At 47.7% G+C, this 24,450-nt stretch overlaps 1 protein-coding gene across 3 annotated transcripts in view; it reads right to left on the reverse strand.

The window, feature by feature from the left end:
- ERI3 (ERI1 exoribonuclease family member 3) overlaps positions 1-24,450 on the reverse strand; it is a 131,729-nt gene that overhangs the window by 57,630 nt on the left and 49,649 nt on the right. For all 3 annotated transcript variants that reach the window (XM_051624670.1, XM_051624671.1, XM_051624672.1), the window contains exon 6: positions 21,893-21,965. In XM_051624670.1, the coding sequence (XP_051480630.1) occupies positions 21,893-21,965 (73 nt within the window). The remainder of the gene's footprint in view (positions 1-21,892; positions 21,966-24,450) is intronic.

Here is a 24,450-nt window from a genome sequence, read left to right on the forward strand (position 1 = left end):
CTTGGAAGCAGAGTCCCTCCCGCAAGCCACTGTTCCCCTCCTGTACTGAGCAATGACTTCCTGCTCAACGCATGAGAGACGCAAACCTTGTGGTGGCAGGTGGTCCTACACCCACCACCACCAGACACTCGGTGCTTCCCTGGATGGGCTGTAGGGCCAAGTCGATGCCCACAGCCTCAGAGGCGAGCAGCACTGAAGCAAACCTTCCCAACACATTGTACATGGCCTTCACCCAACCACATCTCACTTCAGCAAATGCATGTCCCTGCACAAGACCCAAACCAGGCCATGACAGTAAGCAGCTAGCCCAAAATGTCCACAACAGAAGTCATAGCACAGGCCAGGGTAAGGATCATTGCGAGGGCCTTAGGACAAGGCCACAATCCCCATGTATGAATGCCTGGTGGCACAACCAGAACAGGGCAGTAAGCTCTGTGCTCAGAAACTGGCTTCAAAGTGCAATGTACCCTACACCTACTTTTCCAACCCTAGCTTTTTGGCTCTGTAGGGTGTAACGTGGACCACCACACACCCCAAGGGTGGGGATAAGGAAGGGTTCAAGTGGGTGAGCATGCAGTGGGGTGATCCCAGGGAATCTTACTTACTAAAGATGCTGGCACAGCTGGCCCTGCTTTGCTTCATAGCTGGGGGCTGTTGTTCTGCCAGTCTGTCCCCAGAGCCTGCTTTGCCCCCTCCAAGCTTGACAACAGGAGCCCTGACTCATATTATGCAGGGACAAGACCCCTAATTCAGGAGATTTCAGGGCAAAGACCCCAAAGTGACTTTTGATGAAACACTCCCCATCTTCTCCCAGCCCCAATGGGCTTTGAAGCCTGGTGCAGTCCTCAGTAGGCAAATGCAGCAGGATGCAGCCCTAGAGTGATGATGCCACTTCTTTGTGCCTAGCAGGACAGGAGCTCTGCTGCAGCCACACTAATTCCCCACTGCAAAGCCACAGCAGGAGACAATAACGCACGGCCTTCCAAGGAAGGATCCCACCTCCACACGCAAGGCTGTCCAAGAACTTGACAGGACTCTGTTTGAAAAAGATGTTGAAAGAAATGATCTCTTTAAGTGCAATGGGAGATATTTGTCTCCGATTTACCCTTGGCTTTTTGCTCTGGTTCAGGTAGGAGCGGTGTGGGATGGCTGGCAGATCTGAGAGCATGGCACGCCCCAGCGGGCAGAGCGAGCAGTGCGGAGGAAGGCGCGAGTCAGTTTGGAGTGCTCCCCATTTATCAAACTCACGCAGCCCGCCAGCAGAGCGAGTCTTTCTATCATTACAGCTCTCAAAATCCGATTCATACCACTAATCCTGCCTTCATTCTCCCAGATTAATAACATCTCTTTCAACCTTCACAGTGTGATAAATAGACAAAGAGAGAACAAAAGGAGAAACAGAAGTGAGAGAAAGAGCCAGAGCAACTCCACATAATAAAGAGAACCAAGAAAGGGGAAAGGGAAAAAAAAAAAGGGAAAAGAAAAGGGAAAGAAAGGAGCTGGCACACTTGACTCTGCCATTTACTTTAGCAGATTCTCCCCAAGAGCTCCCTGCAATCTTTAAAGAATGTAAAACATTGCTCAAAGGAAAGGCTCGTTAGCAACCCTGACCAGCCCAGGTTTGCTGGAAATCTGTTCACTTCCAACCTCTGCTCAGGTCAGCACTGAAAACGAGTTTGTTGGTTTCTCGTTCTGCTCCTTCCTGGACTTCTACAGAGGCAAAGCCTCCAGCAGATGATTGCTCTCTCCTTCATCTGCATCAGCTTCTCAGAGGGGAGGGAGGGGGCTGCTCCAGGGGTGCCCAAGCAGCTCTGCAAGCCCAAGACATGCTACAAGAGCAGCAGCACCCTTGGGCTGGCACTGCAAGGGCTATCCCAGAAGCCAGGACCACGTGTTAAGCTTGGCATGGGGATGAAGACCAAAACCATGACAGCAGCAGAGCAGATGTGGGGCCCCATGCCATCAGTCTGGCTGGAGGGCATCCAGGGGTCCAGGGGAAAGGGGAGGCCCGCATGGACACAGCTGTACTGCAACAAGAATGTCACAATTCCCAACTCCCCAGGCTGCACCTCCCAGCTCCTACCTTGACCCTGGCAGGGAGGTCCCATCCCTGCCCACACTGCACAGCCTGGACCCACATTTGGGCCACCCAAATCCCACCAGTGATCGTGGAAGCTGGAGCCTCCCTGTCCACTCACAGGGCTCAGCCATGCTATGCCTGCTCCCAGCAAGGGGGTGGTAGCCCCCAGCACTCCACTGCTCTGGTTCACTCAGAAGCAACTGAGCCCTAAGGAAAGCTGATCCTATAGCCCTGGGAAAGTTGATCCTATAGTCCAGGACGCCAGAAAGCTAGTCCCACCAGTTCCAGGGTGCATGGATGGCGGTACTCAGCCATTTCCCAGTCACAGCCTTCACCAGAGCTACACTGTTCAGCTGTTTCACTCTGTCACACTGCACTGAACACTCCATGCAATCTCCAAATTATTTTAATAATTAAATGGTTTTGGGCACATTTTCTCCATACTGCTTCCAGACTTCCCTGATTTTGTTTCGTGCAAGTGACTTCCCTTAGCTCAGTCCTTCCATAGGAAGCACACCTGCAAAGTGCTTCCTCTGCTCCCCTCACAATGAGCAACCCCCACTTCGAGCCCATCCCCATGGCCTCCTGGCAGGTGCTGCTGCACACCAAGTAACACCATGCCAAATCCAGATGAAGGGCTGGGGCAGAGTGCTGGATTTCTGGCGAGGATGGTGCTCAATTATGGCTCTGCATTCACAGCCCCCATGCAGAGGCTCAGATAGGCTGTTTTTTCTTCCCCTCTCTTCTTTTACACTGCTCCATATTACCCCAGGCTTTGAAGTACAGAGAAAAACAACACTCAATGTGCCTTTTTTTTTCATAGCTACCTTTATCATTGCAAATCTTCTCCTTCAGCGCTGTGTCGCTGGAGATAGATATCAAGCAAAAAGAAAGTCTCCTCTTCTAACAATGGATTTCCCTTCCCTTCTGAACTTCAAATAGAAAAACTCTTATCTACAGCCACAGTTGACCAGAAGAAGAAAAGAAAACAGACATATGAACTGAACCCAGGCTCTTTCTATTTACTCAAAAAGCTGTGCTGGGTTCTTCAGGCAGAGATGCTCTGAACATGTTTATAGCATGTATTTACTCACTTCACCAGCTGTTCCTCCACCATAGAAAGCCACATGCCCTCCAGAACAATTCTCCTCTTCTTCACGTACCCCCTGCAATCTCTGATTTGCTTAGCAAGCTCCATGTGCCTGGGACATCTAGCACAACAAAGCCCACACCTAACGCTGGGGACAGCAAGAGCTCTTCAAACTCAGCTAAGAGTAACAGCAGCAATGCCCCTCACTCACATAAAACATCACTTCCATATAGTGCAAGTTCTTTAAGTGACAGGATGGATTACAGGTCAGACCTCGCTGGCTGTACTTGCACAAGATGCCTTGCACAGCCCTGGCTGAGACCAGGCTGCTTCAGCTGCTCATGACCTGCCACACATACACCCTGTGCAGCACCTGGGCACTGCAGGCACCAGCCAGCTCCTCTGGCTGTTTTAAGATCTCCCTTTGAACCATCTTCTTGCCCCTGACAGAGCCACTCGAAGAAGAAACGTACAGAACTACAAAACTTCTCTTTCCCACTTCAGTCCCTGGGCACAGCCCTCTCCTGCCCTGGCTTCCCTCCCTGCCAGCTGCCTGATCTCCAGAGAGACACCAGCAGGTCCCAGGTTGGTTTGATTACCCACCTCTTGGGAGTTGCTGCAAAACCACCCTCACTCCCTGCCCTGATAATAGCAATTAAAATGTAAGTACTGTTCTCAACAGGGAATGCTTCTCCCAAAGCCACAGTGCCAGGATCAACACGCACACAGCAAGAAATCCAAGGATGCAGGTACTACTGCCTGGACTCACAACCATGGAGCACCTCCTAGCTGTAGCCACAGAGATCCCATTCCTCCCTATCCTCTAAACCACCTTGAGTTCAGACAGAAATTTATTCACACAAGGTGGCTAAAAACACAAACTGTCCTCCTTACTGCTTGTGGCATCGTGGGCTCTGCTATCAGAAATGGACCCAGCTACTGCCACATGTTGTCCCCCAGCTGAAGCAACCCACTGTCAGAACTGCAGCCAGAGTCCCCTACCAGTTGGGGCACAGAAAGCATGAGACTTTCCAGATAATTTTCCATTATAAGTAAGAAGCGTCCTTAACCAAAAGCCAAATCTCATTCTCCTTAGAACTTCAAGCTCCTGGCCAAAGTGAGGACGAACTCCCACCTGAGACAGGGCCAGGAATCCTCCGCAGTCACACACGGGGACAATGTGCAAGTCTGAGCTCTGTCTCATTGGGACCAGAGACAGTTTCAGTAACTCTGCCTGGCTCCCAAGCCACCCTCAGCCAGGAGAGCCCAGCCAGCAGCCCCAGCTGTCCAGTGGGCTATCCTTCGGTTCCCAACAGAGCTTTCCAGGCAGCAGCATCATTCCTTTACATTAAACTGCAAAAAAGCCCCCAGACCTCTTCCCTTAAGGCAGTCCCGGTGTGGCAGAAGGCTCCTCCCTGTGGAGCTACAATAGGAAGATCCATCAGACAAAGCACCTTCACTTCAAGCTGTCTGATGACAGATGTTCAGCCAGCAGAGCAGTGGGATTGGTGGAACACTGCAGAAGCGCTCTATAATTCCTGCTCCTCTCCTCCTTCCTCAGCGTCTCTGGGGAGAGACACAATGATGGACGGTGACATAACTGACTGTTCCAAATCAAGGTAATGTAAGTAATGACAGCTGACGTGATTCCTGGAACATGCAGGCACTGCTGGCCCACGTGCCTTGCCTACCATGGGCAGCACTGCCAGAGCTTGTGGAGGGAGAGGAGACTGGAGCATGGAGGCCTGGCTGAGAGAAGAGGAGAAGATGAGCCCCACAATGCAGAGGCTGTCTCCAAAATAGCCACAAAGAACCCATTGCATCAGCCTGCAAACTGAGTGGGAGCCAATGGGAGGTGGGAAGCACCCATCTTGTGGAGCAAACCCCTGCTGGGTTGCGCACAACGCCTGCCCCAGACCTGGATACCACTGTATCTCTCCCTGATGTCATCTGAGACCATAGTGCCCCTAGTCCTTAAGACTTGCTGGCTTGCTGGGATCTTGCCTGGCCCCTCAAGGTTCAGCAAGGCTTTTAGTTCTCTGGCCTTGCCCCTACTCCCCTCCACCAGCAGTGACTACCTGGAAACGGGAACATTAAGTCAATAACCCAGGGCTTACCTTCCCATGTGGCTGGTGCACAGGCAGCACCACATGATCTGAATCCAGGGCAAGGGGGAGCAACAGCCCCTGGATCGCACACAGGGGTGTACAGAGTCCTACAGATGAAAAATACTGTGCAAGCTCATAGCTGCAATCCTCATCCAGAGCCTCAAAATTAGTAGGCAAATTTAACATGCAGAGACGCAACTGATTAATAACCCAACATTGACTTAAGAAGACCTTGAATAATACATAGTATATGTACATGGAAGGGAAAAAAGTCAAATCCTTCTGCTTGTATCTACCTCCCAAACACCAGCACTCGATGAGAAACCTCCCTGCCAGCCAGCTACAGGATCAAGCAGCTCTTCAGAAGCACCTTTTGCTGAGATGATTGGCAAAACTTTGTGCCAAGTTAGGCTGGCATTTGGACAGGTCCAAGTATGGTGTTGTTTTAAACGTAATCAGCATTGCCTGATAATAAAATCCCTTTAAAGCTGCCAAGGAAAAAAAGACTGCTGAGCCCTTGAAGCCCACAATGATATGCCATGAAGAAGCCCTGTGTTGGCCATGCCAATGGGTTGCCTCAACATCTCCTCCACCCTTGTCTGCACTGCAATTCTCCCAGCAGCTCAGGCGTGTCAAGGAAAAGTCAGACCCAAACAGACAAAAGACTGGCAGAAGCTCAGCTGCAGGTGCTGGGCTTCACTGCACAATGACGACAGCAGATGAAGCTATGAAAAGACTATTCCCTTCCACAGCTTGATTTCAGCTTCTGTTGTTTAATGCTGGTTTTGGTGTGAGCCACTGAGCAGTGTCATCAGCATCCCTGTGTGGTGCTGCCTACTTTGCTAAATAATGATGGCAGCAGAAAAATCTGCTCCCTTTTGGGAATATTCCAAATCTGAACTAGCAGAAAAATGGTGTTTACCTTGACAACAGCCAATATCTTTGTATAGGGGCTACATATACCATACCTACTGTGAGGGGGGGAGTGCTGCAGAGCACCAGGAATTTGTAAATGTTGCAAATCTCAAATGCCTTCATTTTTATAGGGGGAGAAAGACTCTGAAGAACACCTCAGGCAGAGGCACCCAACAGCTGGTCATTCTGACTCTTGCAGCTGAGCGACCCTCCTGTGCAGCCATCCCACGAGGATGTTGCATGGATTTCATGCCTGCAAAATAATTTCAAAATTAAAAGACTTGCAAACAAGCCTTGTGGCTGAAGCAAGAGAGATGAGACCTAATTTCTTTTCCAATCTCTGATATGGACTCAAAGGAGAATCTTCCAACTCACCCATGCCTCAGTATCCCCAGAATATTGAGTGTTATAAGCCTAAATTCATTCATGTCTTTGAATAGCTTTAGCAGCTACTGCCTGAAGACCGAAGTACCATCACTACGCAAAACATGAGCTGTGTATGACATAAGGTCAGAAAGCATTTAAAAAAGCAGCCAGGCAGTGCAAAACACAAGGGAAAAGATTTGAGCAAGAAACAGGATTTGTCTTCTTCAGATGTAAATGAGTGCCAGCTAGCAGCAGAGCTCCAAAGACACATGTTTTACTGCTGAAAAATGTTTCTACAAAAGAGACAAAGAAAAAAACTGTGATAAACAGGCTGAATTCTTAGTTTGATTTCCAGAGCAATAAGAGCAGAAACTGAGCCCAAAGAAGAGATCTGTATTAGCAACCAAATCCAATCATTCCGATAATAAAGAAGAGACATTTGGGCTGGTGCAGAACTATTTCCAGAGAGAAGTTTGTCTCCTAAACCCTTTCACACCCTGCAGTGGCTCAATTGAAGAATACTTAAGAAGTTTCAAGTTTGGTCATAATCTGTAAAAAGCCCCTGAAATGCGACATCATTTACTCTTCTGTGGTATTGCTCAGCAGAGCTAATAAATCTTGCATGAGCAGAGCTGATTCTAATTTTCTAATATGAAAAGGCATTTGGATTGAGAGAGAGGGGAAGATAAAAGTGATTGAATCTCCAATAGCCCAGCATCAGTGACAAGAAACATCCTGCTACGGACCCCAAGGAAGAATGGCTCCCCCTCCTCCCCAGTCCACAGGCACACTCACCCGCTCGCACATCCAATTCTCCCTGCTTTCTGCTCGCCACGTCTCAGTCTCCCCTATTGACAGGACGTGGTTTTAAACACAGTTACACAAGTTATCATTTCTGCCTTTTGATCAATCTGAATTTTCAGGACAATTACCCTCTTAATCAATGATTGCTATCAGCAGCCCCTTGGATTCTTCACCAAGGCAATCGTGCCGCCGGGGCAGACGGCGTGTGCATATGCAATGAAGCTGCAGGGAGGTGCAAGTCCATCTTCCCCTGACGTAGTCGTCGGCTGAAAGGGTGGAGAGCTGTGAAGGCCACTTCAAGGAACACCTGACGTAAAAAATAAGTGGAGGGAATTAAAAGGAACATTGTGCGAGGTATCTGTGGCATAGCTGGAATGGGGGAACCAGGGACCTGGTTAAAATATAACTGAGTTGAAAAATAAGCCAACTAAGCCAACAGATCTACCATCCATTGATACCATATATTTAAGAGCTATCTATAGCCAGCACTAACAGCTCCTAATGAGGCTAAGAAAGTCTTTTTCCAATTAGAGCCTGAAACTATCAGAAGGAAAGGCAGTGAGGCAGCTTTTAACAGCCTCTAAAGATGTGGGGCTTGGGTTTGGGGTTTTCCTCTTTAGTTGTATTTTTTTCCCATCAGAAATTATTTAGTATCACCAAAATGCCCCAAGCATCTACACACAGAAAGCAAGCCTCCTGCTGCTCTTCCCTGTCAGGAGTATGTGTTTCAGTAATTGATGTTTGCACAAAACCTCAGCTCTTGAAGGAGGCAGCTCCTCTGAGGGATCTCTCACCACGACAGAAACGTGGCCCCAGATATTTAGGCACTACACAAAACCCCAAAGCAGCTGAAGCTCAACTGCAGAGGCTGTGAGACAAAGCTTAGCACCCCTGCTCTTGCAGGAGCACCACCACGCTGTTGGTAGGTTCATGCCACTTGGTTTGTGCTCAGCAGTCCAGCCCAGGCTGTGAGAAAGAGCACATAGCTCCTACCTGCACACTGCTCTGCTCCCTCAACAACCTTACAGACTTCCCCTGGGCATAGGACTCATTGACACATCATTCTGTCAGAATATAAAAGCCTGGCCAGATCCAGGCACCCTCGTTGTGCCTTTCTGAACAGCTCCTGCAGGTAAAGAGGCCGAGTCTTCTCCTAGGCTTGGAAATCACCCTGCGCCTTTCAGGAGCCATGGTGGCAGGAGGGAGCTTTGGGACCTGCAGAGCAGCAGGGAAAAGCTGCCAGAAAGCAGCTGAGCTCGCAGGGAATGGCAGTGTGGTGGCTTCACCATCTTGACCACCAGATCGGGCTGGCATAAGCAGCAGAGGCAGCACCAGGTGAGGCTGGTGGACCAGCTGCCTTCTCAGGCTGCTGGCTGGAGGAGGTCTCTGAAAGGCACGGTATTTCACTAGCTATTTTACATGGAGAATTGCCGATCAAAGATATCCCCACTGTGTACTCCAGAGCAATAAAAATAAAAAAAAAAACACAAGAAGAATTCTTTAGGCGGGTAATGGGCATTTTATTCCTTTTTATGACACTAAACATAGGCAGCTGGCATAATTACACCACAATAAAGGCATAATGTGCACCTAGCAGAACAAACTCATACTTTTGATAATTAGGCAGTGCAAACACAGTCTGGGATTCAGTCACACAGCTTCACTGTCTCCTGGATCTGCCAGAGCCCCTGTCCATGCAGCACGTCAGCCCCGCTCCCACAGTTGGATTTAGCTGGACCCCATGGGGAAGGCAGAGCAAGCAGAGCATTACCAGGTCTCTCCTGCACTTAGAGGAACAGCCAGGTAGCTCCACTGTTTAGAGCAGACCAGGGGCAGGGTGAAAGGCAGGGAGGTGCAGGATGGGTCCATTTGCAGCTCCTGAGAAGGAGCTGGGGACAGTGCACGGCAGAGCACCAACGGAGGATGTCAGTCACCTCCTGATCTGCACTGACTAACCCCACAGGCAAGGCTGCAGCAGAATCAACTCAATTTGTGGTGTCAAATCATACACAGCACAATGGCAAAGGGAGACCAAAACACGGGAGAGATGCAGAGCTCTTTTGGGTTTGGCATGTCTGCTGAGGCCAGCTCCAGAAACTGCAAGGACTGAGCATGGGGACACACTGCCACAGCAAGGACCTTGGCCAAATACAGTCTGCAGAGACAATGTCCATAGGGAAGTTGTCCCCTTTGCCAAAAGGCAAGGACAGAAGAGAATGTCCCAGGGAAGCTGAAAGACCTACACCTACAGAAGGGGGGCAGCTCAGACCTGCTAGAGGCTAGCAATTACCCCTCTGAAGGCTTTGTGCTCCCATTAGTCCTGGTGGCCCTGCTAACCTGCAGACCTGCTTCCTCCAAAACACACTGGCAGGCAGTAAGCACACTCCTCAGCAGCTGCAGCCATCCACGCAGGACAGCTCTTCCTTGAGCGAGGAGCACAGCCAAGGCAGAGATCCTAAATGATCTCTAAAATATTAATAGCCTCAATCAGAGCCAGGCTGACAGAGGTTACAGCACTGGGAGAGCACAGAGAGCAGGCTTTCCTGAAGTTGTCACGAGACCATACACTAAATATCCAGAGTTTGTTTAAAAATGTATCTGCAAGATGTGAGCAGGAGCAGTGCTGGCAGAACAGCGCACTGAGGCTTCATCTCCACACCCCTGAAACCCACTGGGAATGTCGACCACTGCACCCAGGGGAGAGACCAGTTCACCTACACTCCATCCTACACAGCTTACAGGAAACTGGTGGCTTTAAGGTATATTGAATGCAATGCAGAAATACTAAGGTATCTTGGTCAAAAGTGAAGAAGGTGGAGCTGATCTATCAGCCATGAGACCTGCATATTCACTTGTGGATAAAGTGCCCAAAAAAATATAAACCAAACATAATTATGAACTTTTTCAACACAAGATTCAACACAAGGAAGGGACGATGCATGTTGTCAGCAAAGACAAGCATCTTGCCTCCGTATCCACTGATAACCAGAAGGGCATTGCTGAAAACTGGATGGGTACACCGAGCAAGCCTGGGAAGGCTGCAGTGCAGCAATCCAGACTATGATTTCAGGATGGCCTTTTGCACAGGAGTTTTGATGCCCCGTAAAGCCAGCAGCAATATTCATGTCAGAACACCCAAGGAGAAGATGATCCCAGTTTGTAGGACGGAGTGCCCAGAGAGCTGGGAAAACCAGCCACTGTGAGATAGCCCCTGGCTAGGCTCACGCTTTGGAGTGATCAGAATCTTCCTCTCCAGGAGACCACAAGAAATGGGAGAAGTTTATGCCTAGACAAAGGTAAAAGATGGTCTGTTTCCTAAACAAACGCAGATCGTATTTGCAGAATTTCCAGCCAGTTCTTAGCAAGCCACTGTGACAGATCCAATCCATGGACTGAAGGGAAAGAGTTCAAGCAAGGAAACCTGCAAGTGGAGAGAACAAAAGCCAGGATGGAGCCAGAAGTGCTGTGCCAGCATGGGGGAAGGGTGGTAGGAGACTTTTAATCCCAACTCTGAAATAAACTTGCTTAGTAGCCTTGAGGTTCTGAGGGATTTAATTAATTAATTTAATAAGTGTGAAGCACTGTAAGTTATTAATACACAAATATCTCCCATTGCCCAGCTCAACAACCTCTTGCTGCTTTACATCAAGCCCATGAGAAGCAAAAGCCAAGGTAGAGTATGCCTCAGTGCAGTGGGGCGGAGGCTGCACACCCACATTTTCCAAGCCAAGACAGCAGCAGCAAAATCCTGTCACTTTCAGCAGGACAGTGCATCACACTCAGCACAGGGCATAAGGAACACATACAAAAAATTTCTTTACACTTACTGGCAGGCTGATTGCTACTATAAACCAGCCTACTGCTGCTGGTGGAGATGGCAGCCTGTCACTCTCCCTCCTGTATGTAGCCATGACGGCTTGGAATAACAATGAAAATTAAACCAGTTAATGTTTTAATCCCAATCCCCAAGGCTAGAAAATCTGATTAATCCCACATCCCTCCCCAGGGAACCACACAGGTCTGTTTTCATGCTTCTGTGAGGAGCTTGTGTCTTTGAAATGCAGAGAAAAGAGGACACAGCTCCTTTCCCAAGAACTTGGCGGCTGTGCTGGTACCCACAAAAAGCTTCAGGTGAAGGGCTGGGAAGCAGAGATGCTCTGCTCCTAGCCTGACCTACAGGACCCTGGGAAAGGCCATCTTTCACACATTGCACCTCCATCTCCCAGCTTCTCCTGGCCTGGAATGCAGCACATGTTGCAGGATTATTGTAAAACATACTCTGCCTCTAATCCCTTCTCCTCTTGCCTTGCTCTGGCATTGACTGCAGGGCGCTGTGTCAGGCCCAGGGTCAGGCTTGTCTCTCACAATACTCAGGCATGCAGAAGGCTCCAGCCTTCCCATAAAACATAGGAAAACACAAGGTTGCCCCACTCCATGAACCAGGCATGTGAGACTGGAGGCCTCCAGCTCCTGCCAACAGCTCCAGTGTCCCACAGGCATAGCCACAGTCCTTTGTGCAGGTGAAACACCAGACCTGTGCCAGACAGACACCTGCTCGCTGGGAGATCAAGGGCCTAATTCTGACCATCCTTACGGTTTCCCTGGTTCTCCAGCTGATAGCTCCTAGGCACACCAGAACCAGCTTTTCAGCAACTACCTGCCTGTTCAGACCCCACCACGGAAACCATCAGACCACTTCAGCCAGCATAACCTTGACATTGCAGAAAGATTTCTCATCAAAAGCACAAGTTACTTAGATCTCATTGTAGGTTATTTTGCTTGCTTTCAAATGTTCTTTCCAAAACTTGGGCATCTACAGCACACTGCCCCACAAACAGGCAAGACCAGGAGTGTCAGCTCCTTCCTCAACCTGCAAGCAGCAACCAGACTCGTGGTATAAAGATCTAAGCAGTATGTTTAACCTCAGCAGCAGTGCACACATAGCCAGATGGGAACCAGGAGGCTCCTCGGTGCAGGGGACAGATGTTCAAATCCCCCTGCAAGGGGAGAGCAGGCACAGTGAGGTGCAGCTGAGCAATATGGCACTCAGCAGGAGCAGCAGCATTCAAGGTCTGAGCAGCTGCCTCTCTGCCTTCTGCCTGCAGGCTATGGTGATGTGAATGTAGAAAAACCACAAATACCAATATGCCTCCAACCACTTGCACAGTCAAGGATGCTTTGGGTAGAGTAACCACTGCAGTGCACACAGTAAACCACTGCTTAACATCTCATCCAGAAGTCAAAGCTTTTGCACTAGTTAAAAAAACAACAACACAAAAGCAACAAGTTCTACTCTCTGTTTTGTCCAGTACCTGCAGGCTGCATGGGGCCAAGTAAGACAACTGTGTTTCTGTTTCTCTTCCTGCCTTGAGAGCTCTCTGTACCATGTGTAGCACCAGGTCCTTGCTGGAGCCTGAAGGCACTGCCAGGTGATAAAGGCTGCCTTGCTCAGTGCCACTTAAGACTCTGCTGGATAGGTAAAGACAAGCTCTGACAAAATCCTGTTATGTGGAAGCCATTTAAAGCTACTCCAGTGCAAAGGGGACAGAGCAGTGTTTTGGTCCTACTAACAGAAAGCTCTTCCTGGAACTTCCTTCCATCCTTCTGTTCTTCCTTCCCATAACCATCCTGCATGTGTTTTATCATGTTTTCATCTCATAGCATCTAACACTTAGATTAAATTCATTACCATCAAGGTTCTCCTACATTCTCTTTTGCTGATACATATTGAAACTGCGTAAGGTGCATGTTAAAATCTCACCTCTTTTCCTAAGCAAGATGTTTTGAAACCTAGTTTTGGCCTTTGGAGCAAGCCTTCTGCTTGGCATGAGTTTGGCAGCAAGAAGGGTGCTCTTTCACACAGGTGTGAATTTGTATGGCCAAAAGAAATTACTAAATTAATCTGTTATTTTGCAGGCCATGAAATGTAGCTACTTTCTGGTGAACAGAGACCTACAACTTACATTAACCCTTTGGGGATCACATCTTTCGTGTCTGCTCCCAGAACAGTTTGTATAGACACACTCCACAGAAAATTGCTCCTGTGCTTTTAGGATGCAATAATAAAAAAATAAATAATAATAACAACAAAAAAAAAAACAACCCACCAACAAAAGCCAAAGAGGAGGGAAACACACAAACCCATTTGATTTAGGCAAAGATGGACACTGCTCTTTTCTGCCCTCCTGGGTTGCACACTTATGTTACCACTCAAGTAATCCAAAACCAGTGAAGTCTCCAGGCTGCACCTACAGCCCCTCTCAGCTGTAGCAAGACCAGCTCCTGAGAACGCAAGAAAAAGAAATGAAATGCAAGGCTGGGATCATTACTTTGAAACTATAAGCTCATGCCACTGAGCCAAAGCCTGTTTTATCGACACGGGTTTGTGTCAACCCAACAGCAGAGATCATTCTCCATCTCTGCTTGCTCAGCTCCCCTCCTCCCGGGACAGCTGCTAGCACCGCACTCTGCAACGCTCTGCAAGGTCTAGATACAGAAAAACTCCCAAGGCCTTGCCCAGTAGGTTAAAGTTACAGGGCTGAGCTACTGCAGAGCAAAGAGCACCCTGCTGACTGCTCCACCGTGCTTGGGAAGCTGCTGGGAAAGCACAAAGTGTCACTTGCAGAGAAGCAAATAGCAAAAACTGCAAGTTTCCTTCCCTGAGGCAGAGAGCCCAGAGGGCAGTATGCTTCTTAAAGCCTCCAGAATTTAAGAGGCACCAAATTTGCAACCATCTGTCCCATCAGATGCTCTTACTCTGTCTCTCCAGTCATAAGCCTGAGCAGAAACTCTGAGGGAGGTAGACAACCCTGCCCACCAGCGAGTCCCAGGCTGAGGGGAGAGCAGAGCCCTGAACAACTCCTGGCCACACAGCCCACATGCTGTGCCTTCGTTTCCTTTGTTTTATGCAAAGGTGGATATCAAAACCAACCCCAGCAGTTACTGTGGGTTATGTGAGCATTCCACCTTAGCACATACTGCAAACCTCCCTCAACAACCCCTCAGTCTACCTGCTTAGAGCTTCGAGGGCATCCCCTTCTGATGAGACCAGGATGAGGAAAGGGAAAAGACTATCAAGAATTTGCAGACACTCACCCTCTCTTTCCAGCACAACCCTCCCTGCTTGTTGGTTTTCCTTGGAAATGTGTTTTTCTCCACAACTTGTTAAATAAGAAAGGGAATACAGGTCCCTCTAGAGCAGGACAGAGCGGCTGCTCCTTTAAGGCCTCTCCTGGATGCCCTTTCCCTTTGAGATGACTATCCCTGACTCCCTCCTCATCTCCCTCCCTTTGATTTAAGAGTTCCTCTCCTGGCCCTGACAGTAAGGTATTTCTGTCCCACAGATTATAACTCACTCTGGGCTATTATTCAACTCCCAAGCCCTGGCCCTGCTGCATTTAGTCCAAACATAATATCCTTCATGCATATATTATCTGTCTCCCTATTATCTGGAATCATTTCGGAATTAAATTTCAGTCCTGCAATATTGGCTTGAAGAGCGGCTCGCTTTATGGGCTAGTCAAAGGTTAGAATACCAATCAAAATAACACTGCCGATGCAGAGAGACATTTTAATATTCCAAAACCCGGTAATTGTAAAAGGACATAATATTTTTTCCCTGATTACCCCAAAGGCAACACATGTTAACAAGGCAAGGGAGAGTGTGAAAGAAATTTCAGAGTTCAGACAGCTGCACAACAGATTTAAAGGAGAAGTCATGGAGGGCTGCCGGGCTCCAGACCTGGAGAAGGAGGGCTCCCCTGCCCATGTCAGCCATGCCACACTCCCCAGGATGCTGTTCCCTCCATTCCCAGCCTCGTGTCACCTGCCGTCCCCTAAGTCAGGAGCCTTTGAGGGTGTTCTCACCACAAGGGAACGGAGCAGCCACAGCTACATCAAGACCAACAGTCAAAGACTATCACAGCAGAAGGAACTGGTGCAATTGGCTGGCCTGACCTGCACAGGCCACAAGGCTGCCTCAAAATAATTGCTGTTTGAGTCAAAGCTGATTTTTTGAAGTAAGAACCTTCCCTCTTGAGCTGGAGAATCCACCACAGCCCATGGTAAGTTGTTCCAATAGTTAATTACCCTCGCTGTAAAAAAATGAACCTGAATTATCTCACTTTGGCTTCCAGGCACTGGAACTGCTTATGTCTTTGTCTCCTAGATGGAAGGAGCCTCTCACCACATTTTGCCTGTCTCTTTAGATACTTAACAACTACAGCCAAGTCTCCCTTATCCTTCTCTCCAGTACCCTAAATGACTCCCAAGGTCTTTACTGCATGGTGAGTGTTCCCATGGATCTTGCAATTCTCATCCAGTCTTCAAGTTTCCAGAATCCCTTCCGATGTGGAGATGGGACCCAGCATCCTGTACTGGTCAAATCAGTCCCAGAGAAACAAAGATTATCCAGCCCCTTTACTCCCACTTACCCATTGCCTGTTTATAAATCCAACAGCAGCCACCTCCTGGATGCAGTATCTGCACACTTTATCGGAAATGATTTTTATGTTTTCTTTCAGGGCATTGATAAAAGTGTTAAATACAAGAGGTCTGAGAAATAGATCCCTGTGGGACCCCACTAGGAAGACATGCACTCCATGATGATTATCCATTTACAATTAAATGCTAGGAGCTGTCAGTTTGCTCGTTCTTAATCAATGTAATGTGTGCCATGTTGATTTTGTATCACTCTTGTTTCTTAATCAAAATGTCATAAGGTACCAAGTGAAATGCCTTCCAGAAGTATATTACACTGACATGGTTACCTTTATCAACCAAACATGTAGTCTCATAAAAAAAATATCAAGTTAGTTTGAAAAAGATCTAGTTTCCATAAATCCACATTGATTGGCATTATATTACCCTCTTTTCATTCTTTATTAATCAACTATGATATCTGGCTTTTCATTACTTTGCCCAGAATTAATGTCAAGCTGATAGGGCTATAATTACTTCATCGGTCATCCCATTTGCCCTTCTAAATTACTGGTACAACATTAGCTTTCTTCCAGTCCTCTAGAACTTCCCTCATGTTCAAAGACTTATTAAACAGTCCAGGGCTTCTCAGTCAGGTCTAAAACCTGTAAATCAGCTATGCAAAATGCCAACCAAAAGCCACCACTTTACCAAAAAATTGTCTTCTAACAGCAGACCTCTTTCTCAGCAATATGGCAATCCTCTGCCTTTCTGTAAATCCAGAACAAAATATTAAACACAGTCATTTTGCTGTTATAAGCAATTCCCCTCGTTCTCTTCCAACTATAAACCAATGCCATCGTACAGACACTCCCCGTGACCTTGGAGCCATCCTTCTCCTTGTGTTTCCTTTCACAACCTTTCCCGTTCCTGGCTTCTGAGAGACACTTTCCAAAGCCAAAAGCCCCGCAGCCAGGTGTGAGGAGTACAGGAAACCACAGCTCCCACTGAAGGAAGAAAGTGTGACATGGTCTCAGAGCACTCACCTGTGCTGCAAACAAACAAAGCACTGAGCACTGTGCGTCTATGAGCAGCTCTTCACAGTTAAGTGGCAACATCAATTCACATGCTTGATGCTTTGGCCGTGGAGCACTCTGCTTGAGGAGTCCTCCTCTGCTATTTCTAACCTTACTAGACATTTTATATTTCTTATAGCAAGTAATTCAAAAAACAGGCAATTAATAACAATCCCAGCAAGTCCTCAAGAAGTTAGACCTCATGAAAGCAATTTCCAGGCATATTAAACCAAAATTAAACAATTTCTCTGTTGCACCCATTTCAACATTCTTCATCCAAAGCACAAGACACTTCAGCACCAAGTGCCTGAGAAGCACTCAGAGTTCCTACTCCAACCCCAAAGGCAGATGGAATTCTTAATTCAGAGGAGAGACAAAAAGCTGTTAGCAAATCTGTGTTTAAGATGTGTTTATTTCTAGTTGCCAAACATTAACAAAAACATCCTATTACATGCTTTCTCTGTCACATTTCACAACGTGAGTAGGTGACCTTAAAACATTTGTGCATGTGTACTAACAGTTTGCTTCCAGCTAGGAATATCTACAGAGCAATAAAGGCTGGGCCTGGAAAAGGCCAGCTCTGCACACAGTCACAGCACCCCAGCATGGTCACGCTGTGCTCCCCAAGGCTCTGTCAACTCTGTTTTCTGATGCCCAGATGAGGAATGCTTCATTCTTCCACACGTTATTCAACCCTTGCCTTTCATAAAATTTCTCCTGGACTTCAGGAAGGTGTCAAACTAGGACCAGTTTTCTGTCACCTCTAAAGCATCCACTATCAATGCATCTAAAGACATACTGCCCTCTGTGAACAGGAATCAAAGATGGTCAAACAGATGTGTAACAAGGAGAGCATGATCCAAATCAGCTTCCTCTTGTTCTCAGCAATTTCCTCTGCTGCCTCTGGACCAGTGTGTTTAGCATCCACTGTTTTTACCACATCTGTCTGCCAGAAACTTTTCACCTCCTTTTCTGAATCTGCTCACGCTTTCAGTTTCAACAGCACCCAGCAGCAATGAGTTTTGCTATTTAATTACGCATTAATTATACTCTGTTTATTCACATTTACACCTGCAAGCATCAGCTACCGGCCTCTGGCATGGAGGGGATCTGGATTATACCTTTGGTGTGGCCATTTTAACATTCTCATCCTTCTAATGTTTTTCTTGCACAAGCTAATTGTCAGAAAATCTAGCTTCACCGCCCCTTCTTCCACCTCCTTCCTCCATCAAACCACTCTCCCCTCCGTGACATGCTCCTAACCCAGTGATGCTGGCACTCCTGCTGCCCACTGAGTTTCCCATTCCCAGGCTCCTGGTCATCCTGCAATTGCAGGCACCGTGTCCTCAGCCTGGCTCCATCCCCCAGGGTGAGGATCCATCATGGGACTGACCATTCCACTAACTCAAGCGCGACCTGGAATGATAAACCACAGAGGCTCCTGAAAGAGCACAGGGACCATGAATGAGAGCTGATCCTTGCGTTAGAATAAGCACCAATTAATTTATCCAGGCTACCTGAGGATACTCTTGGGGCAGCAGCTTGGTTTAGCTCGTTAGCTGCAGCAGCTTTCCTTCTCACATAAATCTTGACCCACAGCCTCCTGCTCTTTGCACACATTTCTCCACTGGTGCCCCTTGCTCCTGTCATGAAGCACTTTCTGCTATTTACATCCTGAGCATCCAGCTCCCATGATGCAGCTCAGGTTCTGCACCTCAGTCCTAACCCATGGGGCCTCTGTGGATCGACATGACAGGCACAAAAAGACAATTGGCAGACGGGATGGTGTCTCTCTATCAAGATGGTTTAGGGGGATATCTGAAATGTTGCAGCATTCTAAGAAAGCCTCCTCTGCTTTCTGCTGCCCTCCCACAAGGCTGAGCTAATCAAAGTGAAGAACATGATAAACTCCCTGCCCCGAGTCAGCTCTACACTGACAGTTCACCAGAGATACAAGATCGCTCAGTGACATTAAAAATGTCAGCAAACACCAGTCAGGCTTGATGGAAGGGATGCATTAGCAGGCTGGGGGGGCACAGGGTAAGGTAAAACTTCAGTAAATGCAGTCAAGTGCACAGGCAGCTTTTCTCCTTTTGTCCTCCACAGAAGGCTTTTTCACAGATCCCACAATGCTGAGGCCACCTTCATAGCAGTCAGGTGTGGAGCTCACCACCACCTGCGCAGCCAGATCAATCCAAAATGGTTTTCTGGGGCAACAAAAGAGTGGCAGCTAGCAGGGGCTGATTCCCATCTTCAGCTTACCCAAGAGTCAAGTCTTGAATACTCAGAGAGGTCTGGAGGCACAGGGGGCTCACCTCAACTGCTCCTGCAGCACAGAAGTGACAAGGGAAGGAGTTTATTGGAGAATGAACCTTGGGAAAGACTGCTGTGCCACCTCAGGAAGAGGGACAGCGTGCTGACCTCTGCGGCTGCCCAGCCAGGGACTGTTTCTTCAGATGATACATAAAGGGTATGAAGAGAAGCAAGCTGAAGCCATCTGTGCATGGGCAGAGGGAATCTGGAACACATTTTGTTGCTACCGCACTACACACAGGTACTCCAAAATGTCTGCCTGTACCTAATCCCACTCTTCTGCATTGCTGTGTATTTGCAGCAGCTGTTCCCTAACTCAATAGGGTCCTCTTGGTATCACTGTTCACAATCAGAGACCCAAAGGACAGACAGCAGGCGCAGGTGGGGCTACCCTGCAGGAATCTGCTCTCAGTAACACATGCCATTTACACTCACATCAACTGTTTTCTCGACATCTGAAACATCCAAGTGTCCACATTATCCATGACCTAGAAATCAGCAGCTCTACACCACCACCCCCTCCCCAACACCTTCACTTCATGTATCAAGTCAGAGGCAGACTCAGCCTAGGAGGCATTTCTAAGTCAGGAACACGCCAGAGGGAGGGGAAAAGAGGCCTCCTGAGCTACGCAGGGAAGAGCAGGAGGGTTAGATTCCTGTCCAACTTTGTCTCACTCAAAAGACACTGAGGTCCCATGGGGTCCTGTTGCTTGGCCAGAATTACCTATCTAGTCTGGAAATCCTCTCTCATGAAAATACACAGGTGCTTTCCCTACAAACACTCTCAGAGTAGCATGGAAAAATCCTCGCTTGGGGGTAAGAGCAAGCCCCAGGCAGGGCAGCTCTTTAGCCACAGGCCAGTAGAAGTCCCTGTTCTCCTTTATAACCTGAGTCACTTCCCAGAAGGGCACAGGGACCCTGGTACCACCCTGTGTCACATGGCATCAGGTATTTAAGAGTCACAAAACCATCAGATTTTTAAGGGATTAGAGAGGTTGGAGGAAGATGAACATTTCTCCCATACATCCCCTCCCCACAAGACATGAAGGAAGACTGGAGCCTTCCTTTCCAAGTGAAACATCTGCAGAGGGAGACAATCCCAACACATGTGCTCTCATGCTACACGCACAGCCAGCCTCAGAGAGCTGGGCAGGGCAACACTTCCAGGCAAGAGCTTCCCTCCTGCTTCTGCTGTTAGCTCTGTGCTTGGTACTACACAGATGCTCACCAACCCTCAACTTAGTATCACAGTATTTGCTGAAGCACAATACAGGAAGGCTCATCTTGAAGAACAGCCACTTGCCTTGATGTCTACATTACAACGAATCCCAGCTCATAACACACTAAATTCAGGAGCCTCGAACTATGGGAAAGAGCTGTAAGTCTTTCCTCCTGTGGCCCAGAGAAGCAACATAGCTGGATCAACCTACTTCTTGCTGAATATTGTGATATATAGGGATTCTTTTTCTTTTTTTTTTTTAAATATTGTTATTCTGCAGCCATCAACCTGCTGGTTATCTAGCTGCCATCCATTCACCGGAAGTTTAGTGAACTTCAAATGGCGATCATTAATGGTCACTGAACTGCAGAATGCCCCAATGTGCTTTCAGATTTCATTTACCAAGGACCAGCAATCAGCCAAAAGATTTGCTCTGACAGCAGGGAAATACAAGACCCTTTGACAAGTTCAGCAGGGAATGTGCTGCCAGCATCCCTTGTTAAGTTCATGTTCTACCCTATTTGATGGAACAGATCATGCAAATTGTCCTTCTGTGGCCGCTTAGCCTGTCACTCATGTTTCCATTTGAAACAATATATAAATAAAAGAACAAAAGAAAATCCTACAACAAGCTGTTTACAAGCACATTTCACTTACTAAGACCCCTAACTATCAGGAAAAGGTGCAGAAACTCAAATAAAACATTAAATTGGATGGGGGAAGGGAATCATACTCATCCAAAGGTTTAACCAGGAGGACCATCCCACTTTCTCTTGTGCACAGACACCAGCCTCTCCCCTCACCCTGCTGCTAGCTTGTAATCACACTTGTTCTTTTCTTCCCACTTTGATTTGTGGCTTATAGCATCACCATATTTTTCTGTGTAGATGAAACAGCTGTGCCAAGTGACCCTGTGGATGCCCATTAGGCTGCTCTTTAACCACCCAGACAAGGCATAGAGCAAGACAAGTCACCAGACAGTGAATTCCAAGGCATTTTGCTTTGCAAAGTGACCACCGGTTTCTTAGGTGGAGGTGCTGCTGAGACAGCTCCCCCTTCCCCACAGCACAGTGGGAAACACTGATTTTTATTTGGGAGTATTTCCACGTGCTTATCAACCAGAATTTTATCTGAAGGAAACCAAGCTCCTAGGAGCCTTATATGGCTGCAAAACAAAACCGAGTCAGCAACACTGAGGCCAACACAGCCATCGCTGAAGAGGGGCCTCACAGTGTCCCACCATTATGTGGAGACACCACACTGTGTCTGCCACAATAGGATTCTCCCCAGCTGCAGAACACATCCCATCAAGTATAGTAAGACTCTATTAGAGGAGATACAATAGGGAACTGGAGGACTCGCTCAGCCCTGCTTCTGAGAAAATAACTCATTTCAATGCAAAACAGGAGTAGTTATTAGACACCTCCTTAAAGAGGAAAGGAGAAGGACAAGGGGAGGTGGGAGAGAGGGAGATGGGGACCATGGCAGTTTGCACAAAAGTACCTTTTTCAGATTAATCCACTGTTTGAAGTAATCAGCAACCGGCAGCCCTAAGTACTGGCATTGTCCTGGTAACCTGTAAGAGAGAAGAAAGAGCAGGTTTGATTCAATCAGTGTCCTGACAACACAAACTCTGTTTTCTTAAGTGCATTTCGTTCCGAGATGGAAGAGACTCTCAAGTCTGCTGTAACATGCTGCACATCAGAAGGACTGTAGCTCTTGGAAAAAAAAATCTCAAGAAAGCACAGCTTGGCTGAAGACTTACATACATCCAGCCACTTCCAGGATGCTGTCACCTTTCAGACTGGACGTCTTGAACAGGAGGTATGTGCAAGTACAGTACAGTGGCTGTACTCCTCTACAGTGGCTAACACAAACACGACTGGAGCATCTGGGCTGTCCTTAGCTAGGTGAACTTATCACAAATCCCTGCAAAACCATCCTGCTCACCCAGCACCTTACAGGGCAGACAGAAGGACTGACACTTCACCTGACATGCCCTGGCGTTTTGCCATTTGGCCTGAAAGAGACACGAGGGAGGGAAGGAGGCAACAACACATTCTTTTTTGGGGTAGTAATGCTGCAGGACCAGCCTTTTAGGGCTAAGGAGGCAGAGGCTGTTTTCCAGCAGGTGCTTGGAAGAAGAGAGCAGTCACAACTCTGGAGATGCAAGGTGCTGCACACTGTCTCACTGGGGGTTTGAGCACCAGCAGCCAGAGCCGTAAGCAAACGTACTTGACTCTCCCTACAGTGAGACACCAGAATAGGGTTCACAAAACAAAACAACACTGGCAGAGAGGTGGATTGCCTGAAGGGACACAGCAGGACCCTGGGGTTTGGAAAACTGTTTCTCCCACACTGTCCCAACCCCAGTGTGTTTGCAGGGGGGCTACGACATACCCCTCAGAAGGGACAGCTGAGTCACAAAGCCACACGGCTCCAGCCAAGCCTGCGTGGGGAGATGAGTTATGTGAGTTTTCCCTGGCCAGTTTGATCTGATCAAGAGTAATTGATGGATCTTGTTCATTCACATACTGCTGAGCACGCCTGGGGCACTGGTCACAGGATCTTTAACTGAAGCAAAGGAACATCCCAAATAAATATGTCAACTAAATAAATGACTAAATTAGACCCGTTTGTGCATGTTAAAAGCCACAACCTCAGAAATCAGCTTCTGCAAACAGAGGGGGATGGGGATTCTCACAACTTCCTTGGGCATCTGGGGGCTGTCTAGGGAGGTTGTAGGGGAGGAGGGAGGAGCTGTGAGTGCCAGCATCAGCTGCTCAAGCATCCCAAAACAGAGCATTTCCAGGGCAAAGTCTTCTCCCACTCTCCGTAACAGAAAGATTGAATAATCCAGACTCAATGATGAAATTCAAGAATAAGGTCTGGTCAGATACGGTTACAAGATGGACACACCAAAAGGCTCATCCCAGCTCCTAACCCTCTGGTGAACAGAGCAGTACCTCTTCAGCCCTACAAGCAGTTTCCCAATAAGGAAATGCAGGAGGGACATAGATAAGATACCTGTGGGTAATGCGACACTTAGGATAGTACAGTACCAGTGATCTAGTCTTGGTTTTGCCTGCTCAGGCTAAAAAAGGAATAGACTCTGTGCTAAAACCAAATGCCTCATCCTGAAAAGATGTACATGCTATCATTTAGGAGCAATAATTTAAGTCACAGAAATACATCTGAATAAGGAAGTCTAGATGAATCTCGTTGAAACCAGGAAGCCTGTCAAAAACATGAGCTTGCAAGCAGCAGGGCTACAGTGATTTTCAGGGTAAGCAATGTGACTGGGCAGCAGGGTCCCATCTCTGGGCACAGCTCACCTGATGCCAGCACCATGGTGCTGAAACACACCACCTGGAGTCACTCCTCACAATTGCACAGTAACATCAAAGAGCAGCCTGGTCCAGGCCTTTTACAGCCACCACACATGTCCATTACATAGCTGAACAGACCCCATCAGCCCCAACCAGCATGCAAAGAAAGCTCTTTTCTCCAGGAAAGCTGCTTCTATTGGTGCCCAAATTTAAAAAAAAAAAAGATTGTAAGAACTGGAACAACTCAAAAAAAATGGTCAGTCTAATACAGACACATCATCATCTTAACCTCTCCTTACACTGCTCACATTTAGCTAGACAGAATGATGACAGCAGTTTGCAAAAGGTGTATTACTAAAAGCTGGGTTCCTCCTCCCAGTCCAAGATGTTTCATTAATACAGGTCTCAGCCTAGCTCCAGTTAAGAGGAGTATCATCTCACTTAACATTTGGATAGGGCCCAGAAGAAGCAAGTACAGCACCATTCTTGTTAGCCACAGGAATTGACAGCTAACCAGCCAGTGCAATGAATGACATCTAAAGCATTTCCATTCCTGTGGGACCGAAAGGCCCAGCAAACTGGACAGTCTGGTTCTACTTCCACCCTGAGACTGATGGCAGAATGCCCTGGGCATTGGACAGTGGGTCTTTAATTGGAGAAAATAAATGCTCCAAATAAATACGTCAACTAAATAAATGACCCATTTTTGCAAACAAGTAACAAACCCAGAAA

This window comes from Apus apus, chromosome 7 (assembly GCF_020740795.1).
Source record: "Apus apus isolate bApuApu2 chromosome 7, bApuApu2.pri.cur, whole genome shotgun sequence".
NCBI lineage: Eukaryota > Metazoa > Chordata > Aves > Apodiformes > Apodidae > Apus > Apus apus.